This window comes from Thamnophis sirtalis, unplaced genomic scaffold, assembly GCF_051295495.1.
Source record: "Thamnophis sirtalis isolate CommonGarterSnake01/CBP01778 unplaced genomic scaffold, rThaSir2_p1.2 scaffold_13, whole genome shotgun sequence".
In the NCBI taxonomy this organism is placed as follows: domain Eukaryota; kingdom Metazoa; phylum Chordata; class Lepidosauria; order Squamata; family Natricidae; genus Thamnophis; species Thamnophis sirtalis.
The window spans coordinates 3270140-3288206 of NW_028261393.1; the positions used below are offsets into that span (position 1 = coordinate 3270140).

General features: G+C 46.1%; 1 protein-coding gene across 1 annotated transcript in view; it reads left to right on the forward strand.

Annotated features, from left to right (window-relative positions):
- Window positions 1-4289: 4289 nt before the first annotated feature.
- MEIS3 (Meis homeobox 3) overlaps window positions 4290-18067 on the forward strand; it is a 49435-nt gene continuing 35657 nt past the window's right edge. Inside the window, 2 exon segments of the mRNA XM_087727260.1 lie at window positions 4290-5043; window positions 11258-11463. Of these exon segments, the coding sequence (XP_087583386.1) occupies window positions 5032-5043; window positions 11258-11463 (218 nt within the window). The 5' untranslated portion in view covers window positions 4290-5031.

The following is an 18067-nucleotide window of genomic DNA, read 5'->3' on the forward strand; positions in this document are numbered from 1 at the left end:
AGATAGATAGATAGATAGATAGATAGATAGATAGATAGATAGATAGATAGATAGATAGATAGATAGATAGATAGATAGAATACTGGCATTTAACTCTGATTCCTTTCCCTTCAGCGAGTAATAGTATTTTGGCAACAAAGTTTGCAAAAATTCCTCCCAGTGTTTTTTCCTTAAGCTTCCTCTTAGGGAAGATAATTGAGCAATTAGCAACAGATTACCTTTAGTGGCTCTTTTGCCTTAATGAAGCCTTGTGTAATAAAGTGCCAATTAAAAACTGAAGAGGGAGGGGAGGGGAAAGAGCTGAGAAGATCCCACCCCCATGGTTTTGTTAGCCAGAGCTTCCTGGGGTTTCTTAGCAGCTCAGGCAGTCCCAACCGCTAAGGAATAGGAAGGATTGGGAGCCCTTGGCAGACGGAAAACTGGCAATGGGTTGGCTGAAATTGCCCTCCTCCTTGGCAGAGAGGGGGCACAAGGCCTGGGGCTTCGTTTGGGCTCAGAGCCCCCCAAATTCTCTTGATCTTAACATCCTAAAATCTATTATGGAAAAACCTCATTTGGCTGAGCAGGTACAGAAAAATACTGTTTTCCTCATGCTAAAATGTGAACCCAAAATAGAAGGAAGGAAGGAAGGAAGGAAGAGAGAGAGAGAGAGAGAGAGAGAGAGAGAGAAAGAAAGATGAAAGAAAGAGAAAGAAAAAAGAAAGAGAAAGAAAGAAAGTGAAAGAGAGACAAAGAGAGAGAGAGGAAGAAAGGAAGGGAGGGAAGGAGGGAGTGATAAAGATAGAAAGAAAGAATGAAAGGAAGAATAAAGAAAGAAAGAAGAAAAAAGAAAGAGAAAGAAAGAAAAGAAAGGAAAAGGAAAGAGAGAGAGAGAAAGTAAGAAAGAAGGAAGAAAGAAGAAAAGAAAGACAGGCAGAAATAAAGAAGGAAAGAAAGATGAAAAGGAAAGAGAAAAAGAGAGAAAAAAGAAAGAAAGAAGGAAGGAAATAAGAAAAGAAAGACAGGCAGAAAGAAAGAAGAAAAGAAAGAAAGAACAAATGAATGAATCAGGGGCTTAAGTGAAGAAGAAAAAAAAAAGAAAAAACTTCCAGAATTGGAAATCTCCTAAGGCTGGATTGGTACGCACAATTTTAAGTACAGATAATCCTTGACCACAATTAAGCCTAGCATTTCCACTGCTGAGCAAGTCAGTTGCTAAGTGAGTTTTAGCCCCATTTTATTACCTTTCTTGCCACAGTTGTTAAGTGAATCACTGCAGTTGTTAATTCCCCATTGGCTTTGCTTAACTGACGACTTATCTGACCCCATGACCCCGTGACACTTCAGCCCTCATAAATACACGCTAGTTGCCAAGCCTCTGAATTTAGACGGTGGGACCACTACAACAATCGTAAATGTGAAAAATCATCAGAGGTGTCGTAACTTCGAATGGTCACTAAACAAGTCAAGAACTGCTTGTAAAATACAGTCCTTTATTTCAGAGAGGTCTCCTTTGGATGTCTTTAACTGAATCCATCATTCTCTTGGCCTGGCTCTTGATTTTTTTCTTGGCAAAGCAAAGTTATAAAGAATACCCTTTAAAAAATATATTATGCAATTGTATCACAGTGGCCAGTTGTTTCGCTGGATTTGGCATTGGTTACTAGTCGGGCTCCACCCGGGGGCCTAGGACGTCGTAACGTATTTCCGTAATATGCGTGCAGATCCAAGCAGTGCGGCTTTTTGCATTTGACTGATGGGGATTTTGTCAATTTTTAACTGTTTTAAATGTAATCCCGGTGCTTTTGGAATAGCACCCAGTGTGCCAATTACCACTGGAATTACCACTGCTGGTTTGTGCCATAGTCGTTGAATTTCGAGTTTTAAGTCCTGGTATCTTGCGATTTTTTTCATATTCGTTCTTGTCGACTCTGCTATCCCCTGGTATTGCGGATGTCTATGATTGTGACCTTATTTTTCTCAACCAGTGTGATTCCTGTAGCTCTGGGACCCCAGAGGTAGAAGCCTCAAAGGAAGATGTGCCCCCCCCCTCAAGGTCTGTTGAGATGTCCCCATCTCTCTCTTCCTCCTTCCCTTAAGGCAGTGTTTCTCAACCTTGGCCACTTGAAGATGTCCGGACTTCAACTCCCAGAATTCCCCAGCCAGCATTCGCTGGCTGGGGAATTCTGGGAGTTGAAGTCCGGACATCTTCAAGTGGCCAAGGTTGAGAAACACTGCCTTAAGCTACCTTGAGCCTTGATAGAAGAGGATATTGGTAGCTGAGGATTGAAATATGGTTCAGCCTTGGGGCTCACGAAGCTTGGGGACATCACCAGTGCTAGAAGGGTGTGGGGTTTATGGGAGGAGGAGGAGGAGGAGGAAGAAGGAGAAGGAGAAGGAGAAGGACTACGACTATAGGATCCTGGAAGCCTGGCTGTTTTCTTGCAGACATTTCCTTACCCAGCTGGGTAACAGCATCCGTGCTAGAAGGCAGTGAGGTTTGCAGGGAGGAGGAGGAGGAGGAGGAGGAGGAGGAGGAAGAAGAAGAAGAAGGAGAAGGAGAAGGAGAAGGAGAAGGAGAAGGAGGAGAAGGAGAAGGAGAAGGAGGAGAAGGAGAAGAAGAAGGAGAAGGAGAAGGAGAAGGAGAAGGAGAAGGAGAAGGAGAAGACTATAGGATCCTGGGAGCCTGGCTGTTTTCTTGCAGACATTTCCTTACCCAGCTAGGTAACATCATCAGTGCTAGAAGGAGTGGGGTTTGTGGGGAGGAGGACGAGGAGGAGGGAGGAGGAGGAGGAGGAGGAGGAGGAGGAGGAGGAGGAGGAGGAGGAGGACCTTGGAGCTTGATTGTTTTCTTACAGGCATTTCATGACCCAACTAGGGAACACCATCAGCGGTAGAAGAGAGTGTGGGTTGTGGAATGAAGGAGAAAAAGAAGAGGAGGAGGAGGAAGAAGAGGAGAAGAAGGCTGGGGGGGGGGTTCCTTCGCCTGAGCTTGGGGATTTTCTGGCAGACGTTTCGTGACCCAGCTCGGGAACTCCACCAGGTGCCTTGAGCGTGTTGGGGAAGGGACGCCTCTGGGCCGGTCCTAACCTCCCATCCCAAACAGGTGCCTGGATGGAGAAGAGGAGAAGGGAGGGACGGAGGGGGGCCCTGGGGGGTGTTCATCCGAGGCCGCCCCTTCTCCTGGCGGCAGACCCGAGCCAGGGGGGGGGGTCTGGGCCGCTTCCCGACGGAGCCGAGAGCCGGGAAGAGAACGAGTTAAAAGCGAAAGGCCCTTCGACTTCCGGATGTCTTCGGAGCTGCGGGGAGAGAAAACGCGCATCTTTCTCCGCCGGCCTCCTCCTTCCAGCCAGGCGACGCGGGAGGGGCGAGGGGGGGGCTGGGGTGGGTGGGGGGCGTCGAGGGGAGGGAGAAGAAGAGCAAGCAGCGGCGGCGGCCTTGGAGGGGGGGGGGAGAGGAAGGCAAGCCGCCCCTTTGATCCTCCCCCACATCTTCCTCCTACCAGCCCCCCCCCCAAAGCCAAAGTCTCAAGTCGCGGGGAGGATTGAGGGGGGCAACTTGCTCGTCCATTTCCTTCTCTTTCTTTGACCCCCCCCAATTCATCCCCCTCCCGCCCCAAATAGATCCACTGCTGCTTTAAGGGGAGGAGTGCTGGGGGGGAGGGAAGTGGCAACCCCCGGCTTGTGTGTGTGTGTGTGTGTGTGTGTGTTTCTCTTTCTTTCTCTGCCCACCTCTCCCCCCCCCGCTCTGCTGATTTCAGGGGGCGACTGAGCGCTGAATTCTCGGTGGTGAGGTTGGATAGAGGGAGGGGGCTTTAGGGAACCTCTGAGCCACCCCTAAACCCCAGACCTACCTTCCTTCTTTCCTTTCCTTCCTTCCTTTCCTTCCTTCTCCCCTTCTCTCCTTCCTTCCTTCTTTCTCCCCTTCCTTCGTTCATTTCCTTCCTTCCTTCTCCCCTTCGTTCCTTCGTTCCTTCTTCCCTTCCTTCCTTCATTTCATTTCCTTCTCCCCTTCTCTCCTTCCTTCCTTCCTTCCTTCCTTCCTTCGGCACCTTCTCTAGCTTCCTCTCTCTATCAACACTCCCGCCGCTCCCTCCCCATTTCTCCGCCTTTACATCTTTTGCCCGGATAGGACCGGAGGCGCGTTGAAAAAGGGAAAGGGAGAAAGAGCGACGCGCCGGGCGGGGGTGGGGAGGGGGGGAGGAGGAGGAGGGGAGGGGATGGAGAGGGGGAGGGCGCCCGGTTGGGAGTTGAGGTCCATCTTTTGAAGCCGAGAACGCGAAGAGAAGGGCGGGAAGATTAGAAAGGAGCGTGGAAAAGCGCCTTTTTTCGCCTCTCTCTTTTTTTGGGGGGAGGGGGCTGTTTTCCTTAACCCCCCCCCTCCCCTTTTCCAATTACCACCCGTGTGTGTGTGTGTGTGTGTTTGTGTGTGGGGGCGCGTGAGTGTGTAGACACACGCAGAACCCACCCAGAGGACGAGGCTCATCAATCATTGGAGGCTGACATTTCTCAGTCCTGGATGGGCAGCCGCGGCGGCAAACGGCAGAAGCCCAGATCTACTTGGGAGAAAGCGGGGGGATCTCTCCCCACCTCGGCCCCTCGATCCTCTGCCCTTTGCCCCGGCTGCTCCCCGCTTCCACGCAGACCTCGGACCAAGCCAAGATTTCCTTAAACGCACTTAAAGCGGGTGGGTGAACAATAAACCCCACAACCCGAAAAGGACTTCGGAAAGAGGATGGCGCGGTTTCCTTCGGCTTTTTAATTCTGCTTTCTTTAGTAGAGCGATCCGTTAGATCGCTCCCTTCTCTGCGGGGTGGAGAGGGGGAGACTCGCTCCCAACGCAAAAAACTCTTGGCCAAAGACTTTCCGGCTTCCAACTCTTCTGCGTTCCCGGCGGCTTTGGATTTGATGGGGCGGCAGCAAAGGGTCGAGATGAAGCTTCGGTTTTGGGGAGAGAAGTGACGCCTTCCCTGGCTCCCCCCGAACCCCGCTTCTCCGGGGGGGAGACGCCAGGAGGACGAGGAACCCTGGAGAAAAAACTCGGGAGCGTCTCATGGCCCAAAGGGTAAGTCGGGAGCCTCCCAGCCGCTTCCCCGACTTTTCAGAAGACTGGGGGCTTTTTTTTTGGTTAAAGGAATATTTAAAATAATAATAATGTAATAAACAGGCCCCGAGTGAAAGGTCGGACTATAATTTTAAAGTTAGATCTTCCGGATTGGAGGGTTTTTTTTTGTAGGGATAGAGAGTGGTGTGTGTGTGTGTGTGTTTTTTTGTGTGTGTGTGTGTGTGAAAGGTTAGCTAGGATCTTGGAAAACTTCAGATGCGCTTCAATGGCTTTCTCTGAGATTCGCGCTCCGTTTGTGTAAATCGCTGGTGTTTTGTTGTAGTTTTCCGCCCGCAACTTCTTACTTCCTCAACTGTTGTGCTGGTTCGTTTGTTGGGACACCCTGGTTGGTGAGCTGGGAAGTCTCGGAAGAGATTTGGGACTGTGGTGGTGGAAGGAAGGGAGAAAGAGGAGGGATAGCTAGAAGATGATAGATGATAGATGATAGATGATAGATAGATAGATAGATAGATAGATAGATAGATAGATAGATAGACGATAGAGAGATAGAGAGATAGAGAGATAGAGAGATAGACAGATAGATAGATAGATAGATAGATAGATAGATAGATAGATAGATGATAGAGATAGATAGATAGATGGAGAGAGAGAGAGAGAGAGAGAGAGAGAAGGATATGTAGAGAGAGAAAAAGATAAATAAAGAGAGGATGAATGAATGGATGGATAGATAGGGATAGATAGAAAGAGAGAGAGAAGGATATGTAGAGAGAGAGAAAAAGATAGAGGATGGATGGAGGGATGGAGGGAGGGATAGGGATAGATAGATAGATAGATAGATAGATAGATAGATAGATAGATAGATAGATAGATAGATAGATAGATAGATAGATGATACAGATAGAGAGAGAGAGAGAGAGAGAAGGATATGTAGAGAGAGAAAAAGATAAATAAAGAGAGGATGAATAAATGGATGGATAGATAGGGATAGATAGAAAGAGAGAGAGAAGGATATGTAGAGAGAGAGAAAAAGATAGAGAGGATGGAGGGAGGGAGGGAGGGATAGGGATAGAGAGAGAGAAAGAGAGAAAGAAAGAAAAGGATAGGTAGATAAAGAGTGAGAGAAAGAGAGTGGGATACAGATAGATATACATGTATAGAAAGACGAACAGACAGAAAGATAAAGAGATATAGATAGATACAGAGAGAGGGAGGGAGGGAGAGAAGGATAGGTAAATAGAGGATAAATAGATACCGTAGGTGATAGCTAGCTAGCTAGATACATAGGTAGATAGATGATAGATATACAGAGAGACAGATGCACAGACAGAGAAATACATACATACATACATACATACATACATACATACATACATACATACATACATACATACATACATGGAGGGAGGGAGGGAGGGAGAGGGAGAGACAGACAGAGACTTTTTTCCTTTTAAAAAGTCATTTCTCTCTTTCAAATGAACGCAGCCCTTGTCCCTTCCCGAGCAAACTCGAGGCCCCAACTTCTCTTCCCTCTGCATTTAACTTTGTGAGTCGAGAACTTTCCCCCCCCCCGCAAAAAGCGTTGTGGGGAGGGGGGAGGTTGGGGGTGGGGGAGGGAAGAGAAGAAAGAAAACCCCTCCAAAAACCCCAAACACCGACTGACTGCCGCGCTGGGGTTGGTCTCCATAGCAAACTCTGCCCAAGAAGAGAAACGCAGAAGAATTGAAAAAGCCAAGGAGGAGGAGGAGGAGGAGAGCTTGACTTTCTCTGCGCCCCCCCCCCCGGCCCCTTTGAAGTCCGGCTGCTCATTTGAAAGCTTCGTTCGGCGGGGAGAGGTTGGGGAAGCCTTTGGGGCGCCTTTGGAAAGTTTTTGCGGTCCTTTCCCACCCGCTCCCCCTCCTGACCCCCCTCCGGGGAGCAGCAGGAAAGAGTCAGGAGTTAATGGCTCTGCAGTTTGGGCTTGTAAGAAATTCGGGTCTTTTCCCTGGGAGCCTAAATCTCTCCCGCCACCGTTTCTTTCGAATTGGAGGAGAGGGTGGGATGCTGATATCCCCAGGTCTGGAATCTCAACTAGATTCATAATTTAGATTTAGGTGTGGAGTTGTATTTGGGGGGCAGGTATAATTCCAGACATCAGAAGGGGGGGGGACCCGGTATTTTCTGCTAAGTATTAAGGGTGTTATTATTTCCTTGGTATTAAATCGACTGTTTCATTCAAACAAAATGTAGCTTACATTTTCTTTCTTTCTTTCTTTCTTTCTTTCTTTCTTTCTTTCTTTCTTTCTTCCTTCCTTCCTTCTTTCCTTCCTTCCTTGCTTGTTTTTTCTTTCTCTTATCTTTCTTTTTCTTCCTTCCTTCCTTCTCTTTCTCCTACTTCCTTTCTTCCTTCCTTCTTTCTTTCTTTCTTCCTTCCTTCTTTCCTTCCTTCCTTGCTTGTTTTTTCTTTCTCTTATCTTTCTTTTTCTTCCTTCCTTCCTTCTCTTTCTCCTACTTCCTTTCTTCCTTCCTTCCTTCTCTTTCTTTCTTTTTCTGTCTAAAATATAAATGCATATAAATGTTATTAAATTCAAAATTATTAAATTCAAATTTCTTACTTCCTTCTCTTTCTCCTACTTCCTTCCTTCATTTCTTCCTTCCTTCCCTTTCTCCTATCTGTTTCCTTTCTTCCTTTCTTCCTTCTCTTCCTTCTCTTTCTTTCTTTTTTCTTCCTTCTCTTTCTCCTACCTCTTTCTTTCCTTCCGTCTCTTCCTTCCTTCCTTCCTTTATCTCTCTGTTTCTTCCTTCTTTCTTTCTCCCTTCTCTCTTTCTTTCCTTCTCTCTCCAAAACTGTCTGTAACAATACTTATTATTATATCCAGTTCTTTTCCGTCTAACTTTCCAAGGTCTAGAAATCAATTGTTTCTGGTTTTTTTTAAAAAGGAAAGCAGGGAAACATCCAAGTCAGTTACAACTTATTAATCCCAAAATCAGTAGGATCAATACTTTCCAAAGCACGGTCTGAATTATGATTTCCCTTTAATGTCTTTTTGTGAACATATAACGTTTGTTCGCCTGTGTACGTGTGTATTCAGGCTTCCAAAACGCTTCCCCTCCGAGTATTTTCTTTTTTTTAAGTGTATTCTGAAAAGTCAGTGGAGTCTTTGCAGGACTGAGTGAAAGGGAAGAAAAGAGAGGGAGGGAAAGGTTAAACGGATCGGCTCCTCTTGGCTCATAGCTGAGCTGCAAGAGATGATTTAAATAAGAATAGCTGTTTGGCAGGCTGGAAAAATCCCGCACTTCTCCCCACCCCACCACCACCACCACCAAGGGAGGGGAAGTTTTGCTCCGTTTTGCTTTTTTCTTTAAAAAAAGAATTGTAAAGTTTAAAGTGCAATGCAGGATTTAAAGCCATTTATAAAGACGGTGACCTTCTAGAAAGAAAGAAAGAAAGGAGAGAAAGAAGAAAGAAAGAGAAAGAAGAAAGAAAGGAAAGAAAGAAGGAAGAAAGAAAAAAAGAAAGAAAGAAAAAAAGAAAGAAAAAATAGGGAGGGGGAGAAAGAGAAAGGAAAAGAAAGGAAAAGAAAGGAAAAGAAAGAACGAAAGAAAGAAAAAGAAGGAGGAAGGAAGGAAGGAAGGAAGGAAGGAAGGAAGGAAGGAAGGAAGGAAGACTCAGCACCATAAAGGGGTTGTGTGAATTGTGTGAAGACAGAAAAGGAAGGGAGAGAGCAAGGGAGGGAGGAAAATTAGTACATGTTGATTTCATTTGGGGACAGCAACTAGCAAAAAAGTGGGCTAGGACAGACTGAAAAAAAATTGGGAAAAATTGAACATGAAAAAGATCAGGGTTGGTTTTTATTCTTCTTTTTCAATGCCCAATTGCAGAGAGGCGGAAACATAGAGGGTACATTTTCTGTGACAAAATCCCATTAATAAATAAATATACAAAGAATAAGATGTAAGCAGGAGTGGAGATCCTGAATTCTGTCTCAAAAGTTGTGTTTCTTTCACGGAAAAAGAAGTGTCTATTTTTTAAAAAAAGGAAGGAAGGAAAGGGAGAAAAGGAAGGAAGAAAAGGAAGGAAGGAAAGGGAGAGAAAGAAAGAGAAAGAAAGAAAGAAAGAAAGAAAGAAAGAAAGAAAGAAAGAAAGAAAGAAAGAAAGAAAGAAAGAAAGAAAGAAAGAAAGAAAGTTTTTCAAACACCCACCCAGGCGCTACTGGCTTCCGTTCTAGGAGCCAACCTGGGAGACGTAATTCATGAGAATAATGCTCTTTTTTTGGGTGTGGAGATGTGCATTTAGTGAAAGCGAGGTTTTGTGTGTGCGTGTGTGTGTATGTGCCACATTTGTGAGTTGGGTGAAGTGGAGGGTTTCAGTTGAAAAACTGCAAACTGAACGGCCTGGATTTTCCCAGCCAGATCTGCGTGGTGCAAACAGATTGTCTCGTTGAGTTTGGAGTTGAGATAGTTTTTTTTTAAAGCATCTCTCTCTCAATTGCGTACGTGTGTGTGTGTGTGTGTGTGTGTGTGTGTGTGTGTGTTTTGGGGAGTCCTTGCTTCGGTCCCCAAAATCGAAGGCGCAAAGGTGGGAGGGTGGGGGGGGATGAGAGAGGCCTGAAGTGGTGCTTGAACTCAACCAGCCCTCCCCCCCACACCCGTCTCGTGAAATTGACCAGCCGCCGCGTGAAATTGACTTAAGTGGCGAAAGGTGCAGAAGGTGGGCAATAACCCTGATCAAAAACCGGGGGGTGGGGGTGGGGGGGCGGAAGTTTGGGGTTTGTTTGTGGGTTTGTTCTTTCAAGAGTGAACCGGCTACCTGAATTCACACGCGCAAACACAACCCACCACCAGCCGCGTTTTAAGGGGTATTCGGGACGGGTGGGGAGACGGGAATATGAAGGATGCGAGGCCGGGTTTAGGGGGAAAGGGGACAGGTTTTTGGCCTGTGGGGTGTGTGTGTGTTGTGTGTTGTGTGTTGTGTGTGTGTTTTGAGGGAAGGACTTGAATGCCCATGCGGATTCTCAGCCATCCAGGTCAGCGTTGGTTGCCTCAAAGGTGCTTTTTCCAAATGCAACTGGACTATATATATATAAAAATCTAATATATATATATTTGTGGTGTTTTTTTTTAATTTGTGCTGATAAATAAATAAAGGGAGACTAGCATAGATCTATTTCAAGCTATTTAGCTCTCATCAGCTAGCCATACCCTTACTGGGATTTGAACCTTAGCTTCCTCCCATAATTGGGGCTTACCAGGGGTTGTAAAAAAATCTAATATACATACATACATACATACATACATACATACATACATACATACATACATACATAATACATATATAATAAAGGCTGATAAAGGAGGAGAACCTTGTGGCTTAGTGGTTAACACATCTGCTTAATATGTAATACAGCCCAGGTTCGAATCCCAGTAAGGGTATGGCTAGCTGATGAGAGCTAAATAGCTTGAAATAGATCTATACTAGTCTCCCTTTATTTATTTATCAGCACAAATACAACACACATAAATAAATATATAGTATATAGTAGTAGTAGTAGTTTCGCTTCTCATCCAAGAAGCTTCATCACGAGTAGCGAAGCGTTTCCCAAGGAATGCCAAGGAATATATATATATATATGGGAAACGCTTCGCTACTCGTGATGAAGCTTCTTGGATGAGAAGCGAAACTACTACTACTAGTAGTACTTCTTCTTCTTCTTCTTCTTCTTCTTCTTCTTCTTCTTCTTCTTCTTCTTCTTCTTCTTCTTCTTCTTCTTCTTCTTCTTCTTCTTCCTCCTCCTCCTCCTCCTCCTCCTCCTCCTTCTTCTTCCTCCTTCTCCAGGGGAAAAGAAAACACATTTTCTCTTTGGAATTTGCCTTTGGAAAAAGCACCTTGGAGGAATAAGGACTGGTTTGGCGCCATTCCTCTCGCCTCTGCCCCCTTCTGCCCCCCCCTCTCCCCAAATAATTCACCCCATCTTGGGAACAACAACCCTACGGAGATGCCTGCTTTGAAAGCCCCACCACCAATTTCTGTTTGAGCGAAAATGTCTTAGTTAGGTCAGCCTGGATCGGGGCCAGCAATTTCCTCGTTGTAGGGCGGGGGATGATGGGGGTGGGTGGGCCAGGAAAAGGGGGCTGCTCTGCTTAAATCGGGAGTCTGAAACTTTCTTTTTTTCCCCTTCTTTTTCTTTTCTTTCTTTCTCTCTCTTACCCCCCCCCCCTATTTACATCTGCCACACAGTACGATGACTTGGTACATTACGCCGGAATGGACGGAGGGGTCTCTCTGCCGGCCTTCGGAGACCCCCACTCGGGCAGGGGTCTGCAACACCACGCTTTGAACCAGGGAGGCCCCTATGGATCGGCGGGGGTTAACCACCGGCCGGGGATGCCTCCGGGACTGGGCTCCAACGACGCCTTGAAGAGGGAGAAGGACGAAATTTACGGGTGAGTTTGGCTGGCGGTGACGGGGTGGGGGTATCCTCTTGGCCGCGCGAAGGGGGTCTCTTCTCCCCTCCTTCCCTCCCCCTTTTGGGCCGTCCGGACCAGAGCTTCCTTCCCCCTCCCGAAAAAAAACAGATGACGGCGACCTGCTAACTCGCGACGTACGTCGGAACCCCTCTTCCCGCGAAGCGGCCTTAAAACACGGGTGTCCAGGAAGTGGAAGGCGCCCAGGGCTGGGGAGGGGGATCTTTATGAAGAATCCCCTTCCCCCCAAAAAATCGTGTCTGGTCTCAAGGAGTCAAGAAAGACCGAATAGCTCAGCTTGGCCAAATGAAGTCCAAGTACAGGTTCGATTCAGCTGGACTACTGGATCCAGAAGGCGGATTTCCCTCCTGGTCTCTCCTCTCTGTCTCTCCGAGAGAGATCTGGCCGCCCGCCTTATTCGCCCAGGAACCAGGACGGCTCGTGTTTTGCCTTCCGCAACCGACTCGATCCACACACTTCCGTCGGAAAAGCAGCAGATCCATTCCTGCTTTTAAACTCGTCTTCCCAAACGCCAGATCCTTGGTTTTTAGCTTGGCCGAATTGCTCTCCTCGACCTCCGATCCTCTTCTTTCGGTTGGGGGGGGGGATCCACTTCTACTGGATCTCCTTTCCCCTGGGATCTTTTTTTAGCCTTAACTTTCGGGAGATTCTTCCAATTTAGGTCGCTTAACTAATTGAAGATCCTTCTACTGAGGCTGGGAAATCGGAAGGATTTTTCTCACCTTGTTGCTAAGATATTTTGTTAGTGGGGGATCTGACTTCTTTTCGGGTTGGAGGAAGATCCAAGAATCCACTACCCCAAAGATTTAGAGATTTACCCCTTGCTCAGAAATGGATTTTTTTCTCTCTTTCTTCCTCCTGAGTATCTTTTTTGCTTAGGATCCCCTTCTTAAGAAGGCCATGGTGAGAGCTGGGCCAGTTTTATCCTTAGTGGGGGAAATACAGCCCCGCCCGTTAATTGACCATTTAGAAGCAGTGTTTCTCAACCTTGGCAGCTTGAAGTTGCGTGGACTTCAACTCCCAGAATTCCCCAGCCAGCATAGCTGCCTCTAGGGCCAAATCCTTGCAAAGATCCAATTTTTACAACTGGAGTAACGTTGCAGAAGGAACGAGGATCTGGATGTAGTATCATCTGGATATAGTATTCATTTTCCACCCAGAGTTGCCTCAAACTGAATATGTGTCAAATAAATTTAACAGATCAATAGATAGATAGATAGGTAGGTAGGTAGGTAGGTAGGTAGGTAGGTAGGTAGGTAGGTAGGTAGGTAGGCAGGCAGGCAGGCAGGCAGGCAGGCAGGCAGGCAGGCAGGCAGGCAGGCAGGCAGGCAGATGGATGATAGAGATAGATAGATAGATAGATAGATAGATAGATAGATAGATAGATAGATGATAGATAGATAGATAGATGATAGATAGATAGATAGATAGATAGATAGATAGATAGATAGATGATAGATAGATAGATAGATGATAGATGATAGATGATAGATAGACAGACAGACAGACAGACAGACAGACAGATAGATAGATATAGATAGATAGATAGATGAATGATAAATGATAGATAGATAGATAGATAGATAGATCAGATCAGATCAGATCAATAGATAGATCAGATCGAAAGAAAGAAAGAAAGAAAGAAAGAAAGAAAGAAAGAAAGAAAGATGGAGGATGGATGGATGGATGGATGGATGGATGGATGGATGGATGATAGACACAGATAGAGAGGGACAGGCAGACAGACAGAAAGAGAGAGAGAGACAGACAGATAGATGGATGATAGACACAGATAGTGAGAGAGAAACAGGCAGACAGGCAGATAGATGATACAGAGAGAGAGAGAGAGAGAGGCAGGCAGGCAGGCAGATAGATGTATGATAGATAGACACACACAGAGAGAAAGAAAGACAGACAGACAGAGAGACAGACAGACAGACAATAGATAAATACAGCATGCCTTTGGTCAAGCTTTAGCAGCCCATACAGGAGGATAAGCTACTTTGGGCAACAGATTGAAAGGGCAGCACAATTAGGGCTTGATGGAGCTTCCCATTTCAGGGGCAGTCTACCTCACACCACAGGAGATCGGGAGGGGGAGAGCTGTTGCCCCCCTTCCCTCTTCTGAACCTCCCATGCGATAGACTGGGGTTGCTTCCCAGGGAAAACGAAATTCAGTCGATGCCCCTTAATCCATCCTCCCCAATTGGTAAGAATTTCTAAGACAGAAGTAAAGGGGGGGGGGAGAGAGAATGATAAACTACTCGCTCCCTGCTCAGCCGAGGGGTTACTTTCCCCCCTCCCTCCTTCGTTTAATTAATGTGATTTATCATTCCGAGTTTTTGCATTTAGATGGTTCCACAAACAACAATTTGATTCCTTCCTGTATTGTTTGAGGTGGAAACTTTCAAGGGGGGGGGAGGGGAGGAGGAGAGTGAATTTGGAAATGTTAAATCACTGTGGCAGGAGTGAAGCCTTTGTGTGTGTGTGTGTGTGTGTTCGTGTGTGTGTTTGTGTGTGTTTATGCAGACTTTTGTCAGACCAAAGAATAGATCTGAATCTCAGCCTCTCCAAGGTCAGTTTCCTTCTTATGGAATATATGAGTAAAAGAATTCCATTTATCACCCGGAGAGACGATTTAAAACGGAAGCCCAACTAGGAAACTCGGAGAGGTTTTTCATTTTGTGGCAAAGGGAATGAAGCACAAAAGGCTTGGGGAATCACTGAAATGGGGTGTCCTGAGTCCGTCCAATCGGTGTCTTTTCATTCTGGCCAGGCAATGTTGCAAGCCCACAAAGAGAAGCTGGGAAATTGCCCAGATATTCTGCTACTGGACCTGGAGGCTCCACTTCTCCCTTGGTATTAATCACTGCTGTCGTGGCTTTTCTCCACGGTTTTGCCCAAATGCAGCCTTTGGCAGATCCTTTGGCAATACTGAAATAACGGAGAATAGAATAGAATAGAATAGAGAATATATAGAATAGAATAGAATAGAATAGAGAATAGAGAATAGAGAATAGAGAATAGAGAATAGAGAATAGAGAATAGAGAATAGAGAATAGAGAATAGAGAATAGAGAATAGAGAATAGAGAATAGAGAATAGAGAATAGAGAATAGAGAATAGAGCAGAATATAGAATAGAATAGAATATATAATAAAATAGAATAGAATATAGAATAGAGAATAGAGAATAGAGAATAGAGAATAGAGAATAGAGAATAGAGAATAGAGAATAGAGAATAGAGAATAGAGAATAGAGAATAGAATAGAACAGAATATAGAATAGAGTAGAATATATAATAAAATAGAATAGAATATAGAATATAGAATAGAATATAGAATATGGAATATGGAATAGGGAATAGGGAATAGAGAATAGAAAATAGAGAATAGAATAGAATAGAATATAGAATGTAGAATAAAATATAAAATAAAATAAAATAGAGAATAGAATACAATAGAATACAATAGCAGAGTTGGAAGGGACCTTGGAGGTCTTCTAGTCCAACCCCCTGCCTAGGCAGGAAACCCTATACCGTTTCAGACAAATGGCTATCCAACATCTTCTTAAAGACTTCCAGTGTTGGAGCATTTACAACTTTTGGAGGCAACTTCTGTTCCACTGATTGTTCTAACTGCCAAGGAAGTTTCTCCTCGGTTCTAAGTTGCTTCTCTCCTTGATTCGTTTCATGCTATTTCTTATGCCGTTAAGTCGTTAAGTGAATCACTGCAGTTGTTCCGTGAGGACACGCGGCTGTGAGGTCAAGGCGGCTTCCCCTTTGACGTTGCTGGCCAGAAGGTCGCAAAAGGGGAATCACGTGACCCCGGGGACACGGTGACCGTCACAAGTATGAATTCAGTGGCCAAGCCTCTGAATTCTGAGTATGTGGCCATGGGGATGCTGCAAAGGTCGTAACTGTGAAAAATGGTCATAAGTCACTTTTTTTCCAGTGCTGGGGAAACTTCAAACAGTGTTTCTCAACCTTGGGGACTTGAAGTCCTGTGGACCTCAACTCCCAGAATCCCCCAGCCAGCATAGCTGGCTGGGGAATTCTGGGAGTTGAAGTCCATAGGACTTCAAGTCCCCAAGATTGAGAAACACTGCCTAAATAAATTGTTATAAATTGAAGTTTACTTTTATACACCATTGTTGCTTCTGCCTAGTTCAACACATCTGGAGTGAAAGCTCACTGAAGTCATTTTTAGCACATGTAAAAAGCATTGGACATTCTACTGATTAGGTAGGTCCTTGTCTTACAACCATTCATTTCGCAACTCCTTGGGGCTGCCCCTGAAAAGTGTTCGGAGACTGCAACTAGTCCAGAATGCAGCCGCGCGAGCGATACTGGGTATGCCAAGGTACACCCACATCACACCTATCCTCCGCGAGCTGCACTGGCTGCCCATTGGTCTCCGAACATGATTCAAGATGCTGGTTATCACCTTTAAAGCCCTACATGGCCTAGGACCCAGATACCTGCGAGACCGTCTTCATACCTCCCTCAGACCAATAAGATCACACAGTATGGGCCTTCTCCGGGTGCCGTCAGTGGGACAATGCTGGCTGGCGACGCCTAGGAGTAGGGCCTTCTCTGTTGCCGCCCCGGCCCTATGGAATGAGCTGCCCCCAGAGATCCGGGCCCTCCCCACTCTCTTGGCCTTTCGCAAAGCCATTAAAACCTGGCTTTTCCGGCAGGCCTGGGGCTGTTGACCCCTTGATTGAGGTCCAGCCCCCTTTCGATTGGGTGTTTGTTGTGTTCCTTTTTAACTTTGTGCGTCCTGTTGTTTTTAAGTTCTTTTAAAAGAACTTAAAACTGGGAGGCCCTTCAGATAGTCACTCACGCCCTCGTGACCTCAAGACTGGCTTACCGTAACACACTCTACATGGGGCTGCCCTTGAAGAGTGTTCGAAGACTTCAGTTAGTCCACAACGCAGCCGCGCGAGCGATTGTGGGTGCACCTAGGTACACCCACGTTATACCTATCCTCCGCGAGCTGCACTGGCTGCCCATTGGTCTCCGGATACGCTTCAAGGTGCTAGTCGTTACTTATAAAGCCCTACATGGCATCGGACCTGGGTACCTGAGAGACCGCCTCCTGCCAATTATCTCCCAAAGACCGATTCGATCGCACAGACTGGGCCTTCTCCGGATCCCATCTGCCAGCCAATGTCGGCTGGCGACCCCCTGGGGGAGAGCCTTCTCTGTTGCAGCTCCGGCCCTCTGGAATGAGCTCCCCGTGGAGATCCGGACCCTTACTACCCTCCCGGCCTTCCGTAAAGCCACTAAGTCTTGGCTGCTCCGGCAGGCCGGGGAGCTGTTGAAATATCCAGCCCCACAGTAACTATGAATGTTGTTGTATTTTAAATTGTTGTTTTGTCTTATTTATCCCCTTCCCCTGTTTATTGTAAGCCTCCCGGAGTCCTTCGGGAGTGGGCGGCATACAAGACCAATAAACTCAAACTCAACTCAAACTCAAACTCATTTTTATTTTTAAATTCTGTGAGCCGCCCAGAGTCCTTCGGGATTGGGTGGCATAGAAACCTAATAAATTCAATTCAACTATCTGAAATTACAACAGCACCGGGGGTGGGGGGAGGGAGACTTATTTATTTATTTATTAGACTTATATACCGCTTCATAGGGCTATCAGCCCTCTCTAAGCAGTTTACAAATTTTTTTTAGCAAATTGAGTCAGCAACTTGCCCCCCCCACAGTCCGGGTCCTCATTTCACCCACCTCGGAAGGATGGAAGGCTGAGTCGACCTTGAGCCGGTGAGATTTGAACCGCTGAACTGCAGATAGCAGTCAGCAGAAGTGGCCTGCAGTACTGCACCCTAACCACTGCGCCACCTCGGCTCCTACTTACGACCATTCCTCACATTTACAACACTCGCTGCAATCCCCATGGCCACCTGATAAAAAATGTGGGCACGTATTTCTGACAATTGCAATATCCCAGAATGTGATTCCCCCCGTTGGAGACCTTCGCAGCCGGTTTCCCGACATACAAAGCCAAAGAGGAGGGGAGTTGGATTTGCTTAACGACTACACAGCCCACTTTACAACTGCGGTGATTTGCCGAACGATTGCGGCAGGGCAAGATGCCAAAGGGAGTGCGAATCCCTTTAACAACAAGCACACGAATGGAAGAAATGAATCAGGATGTCTTTTAAATCGCGGTGTTTCCCCCCCCCCCCCCCCCCGAGTGCCAATCCTGAATTATTATTTTTTTATTCTCCTAGTTTCCCAACCCGATTATTCTTTGAGTTGAGATGCATTGCTGCATTGTTGGCATTTCTTTTTCTCTGCTCACAAATGGTAAATATTTGCGCTGCTGGATATGCAAATTAGGGCTCTCTAATTACAAGTTCTTTTTTTTAAGAAAAAGCTTAAAAGGTGGACGGTGTAGAAAATTGAATTCTGGAATTGCGGAAGGGAGCTCAGCTTCCCTTTCTGATCACTTCCTTTCTCTAGGGTTAGGAACTGAGACTAGAATAAAGAAAGCTTGGAAGGGACGTTAAGAGGTCTTCTAGTCCAACCCCCTGCTCAGGCAGGAAAC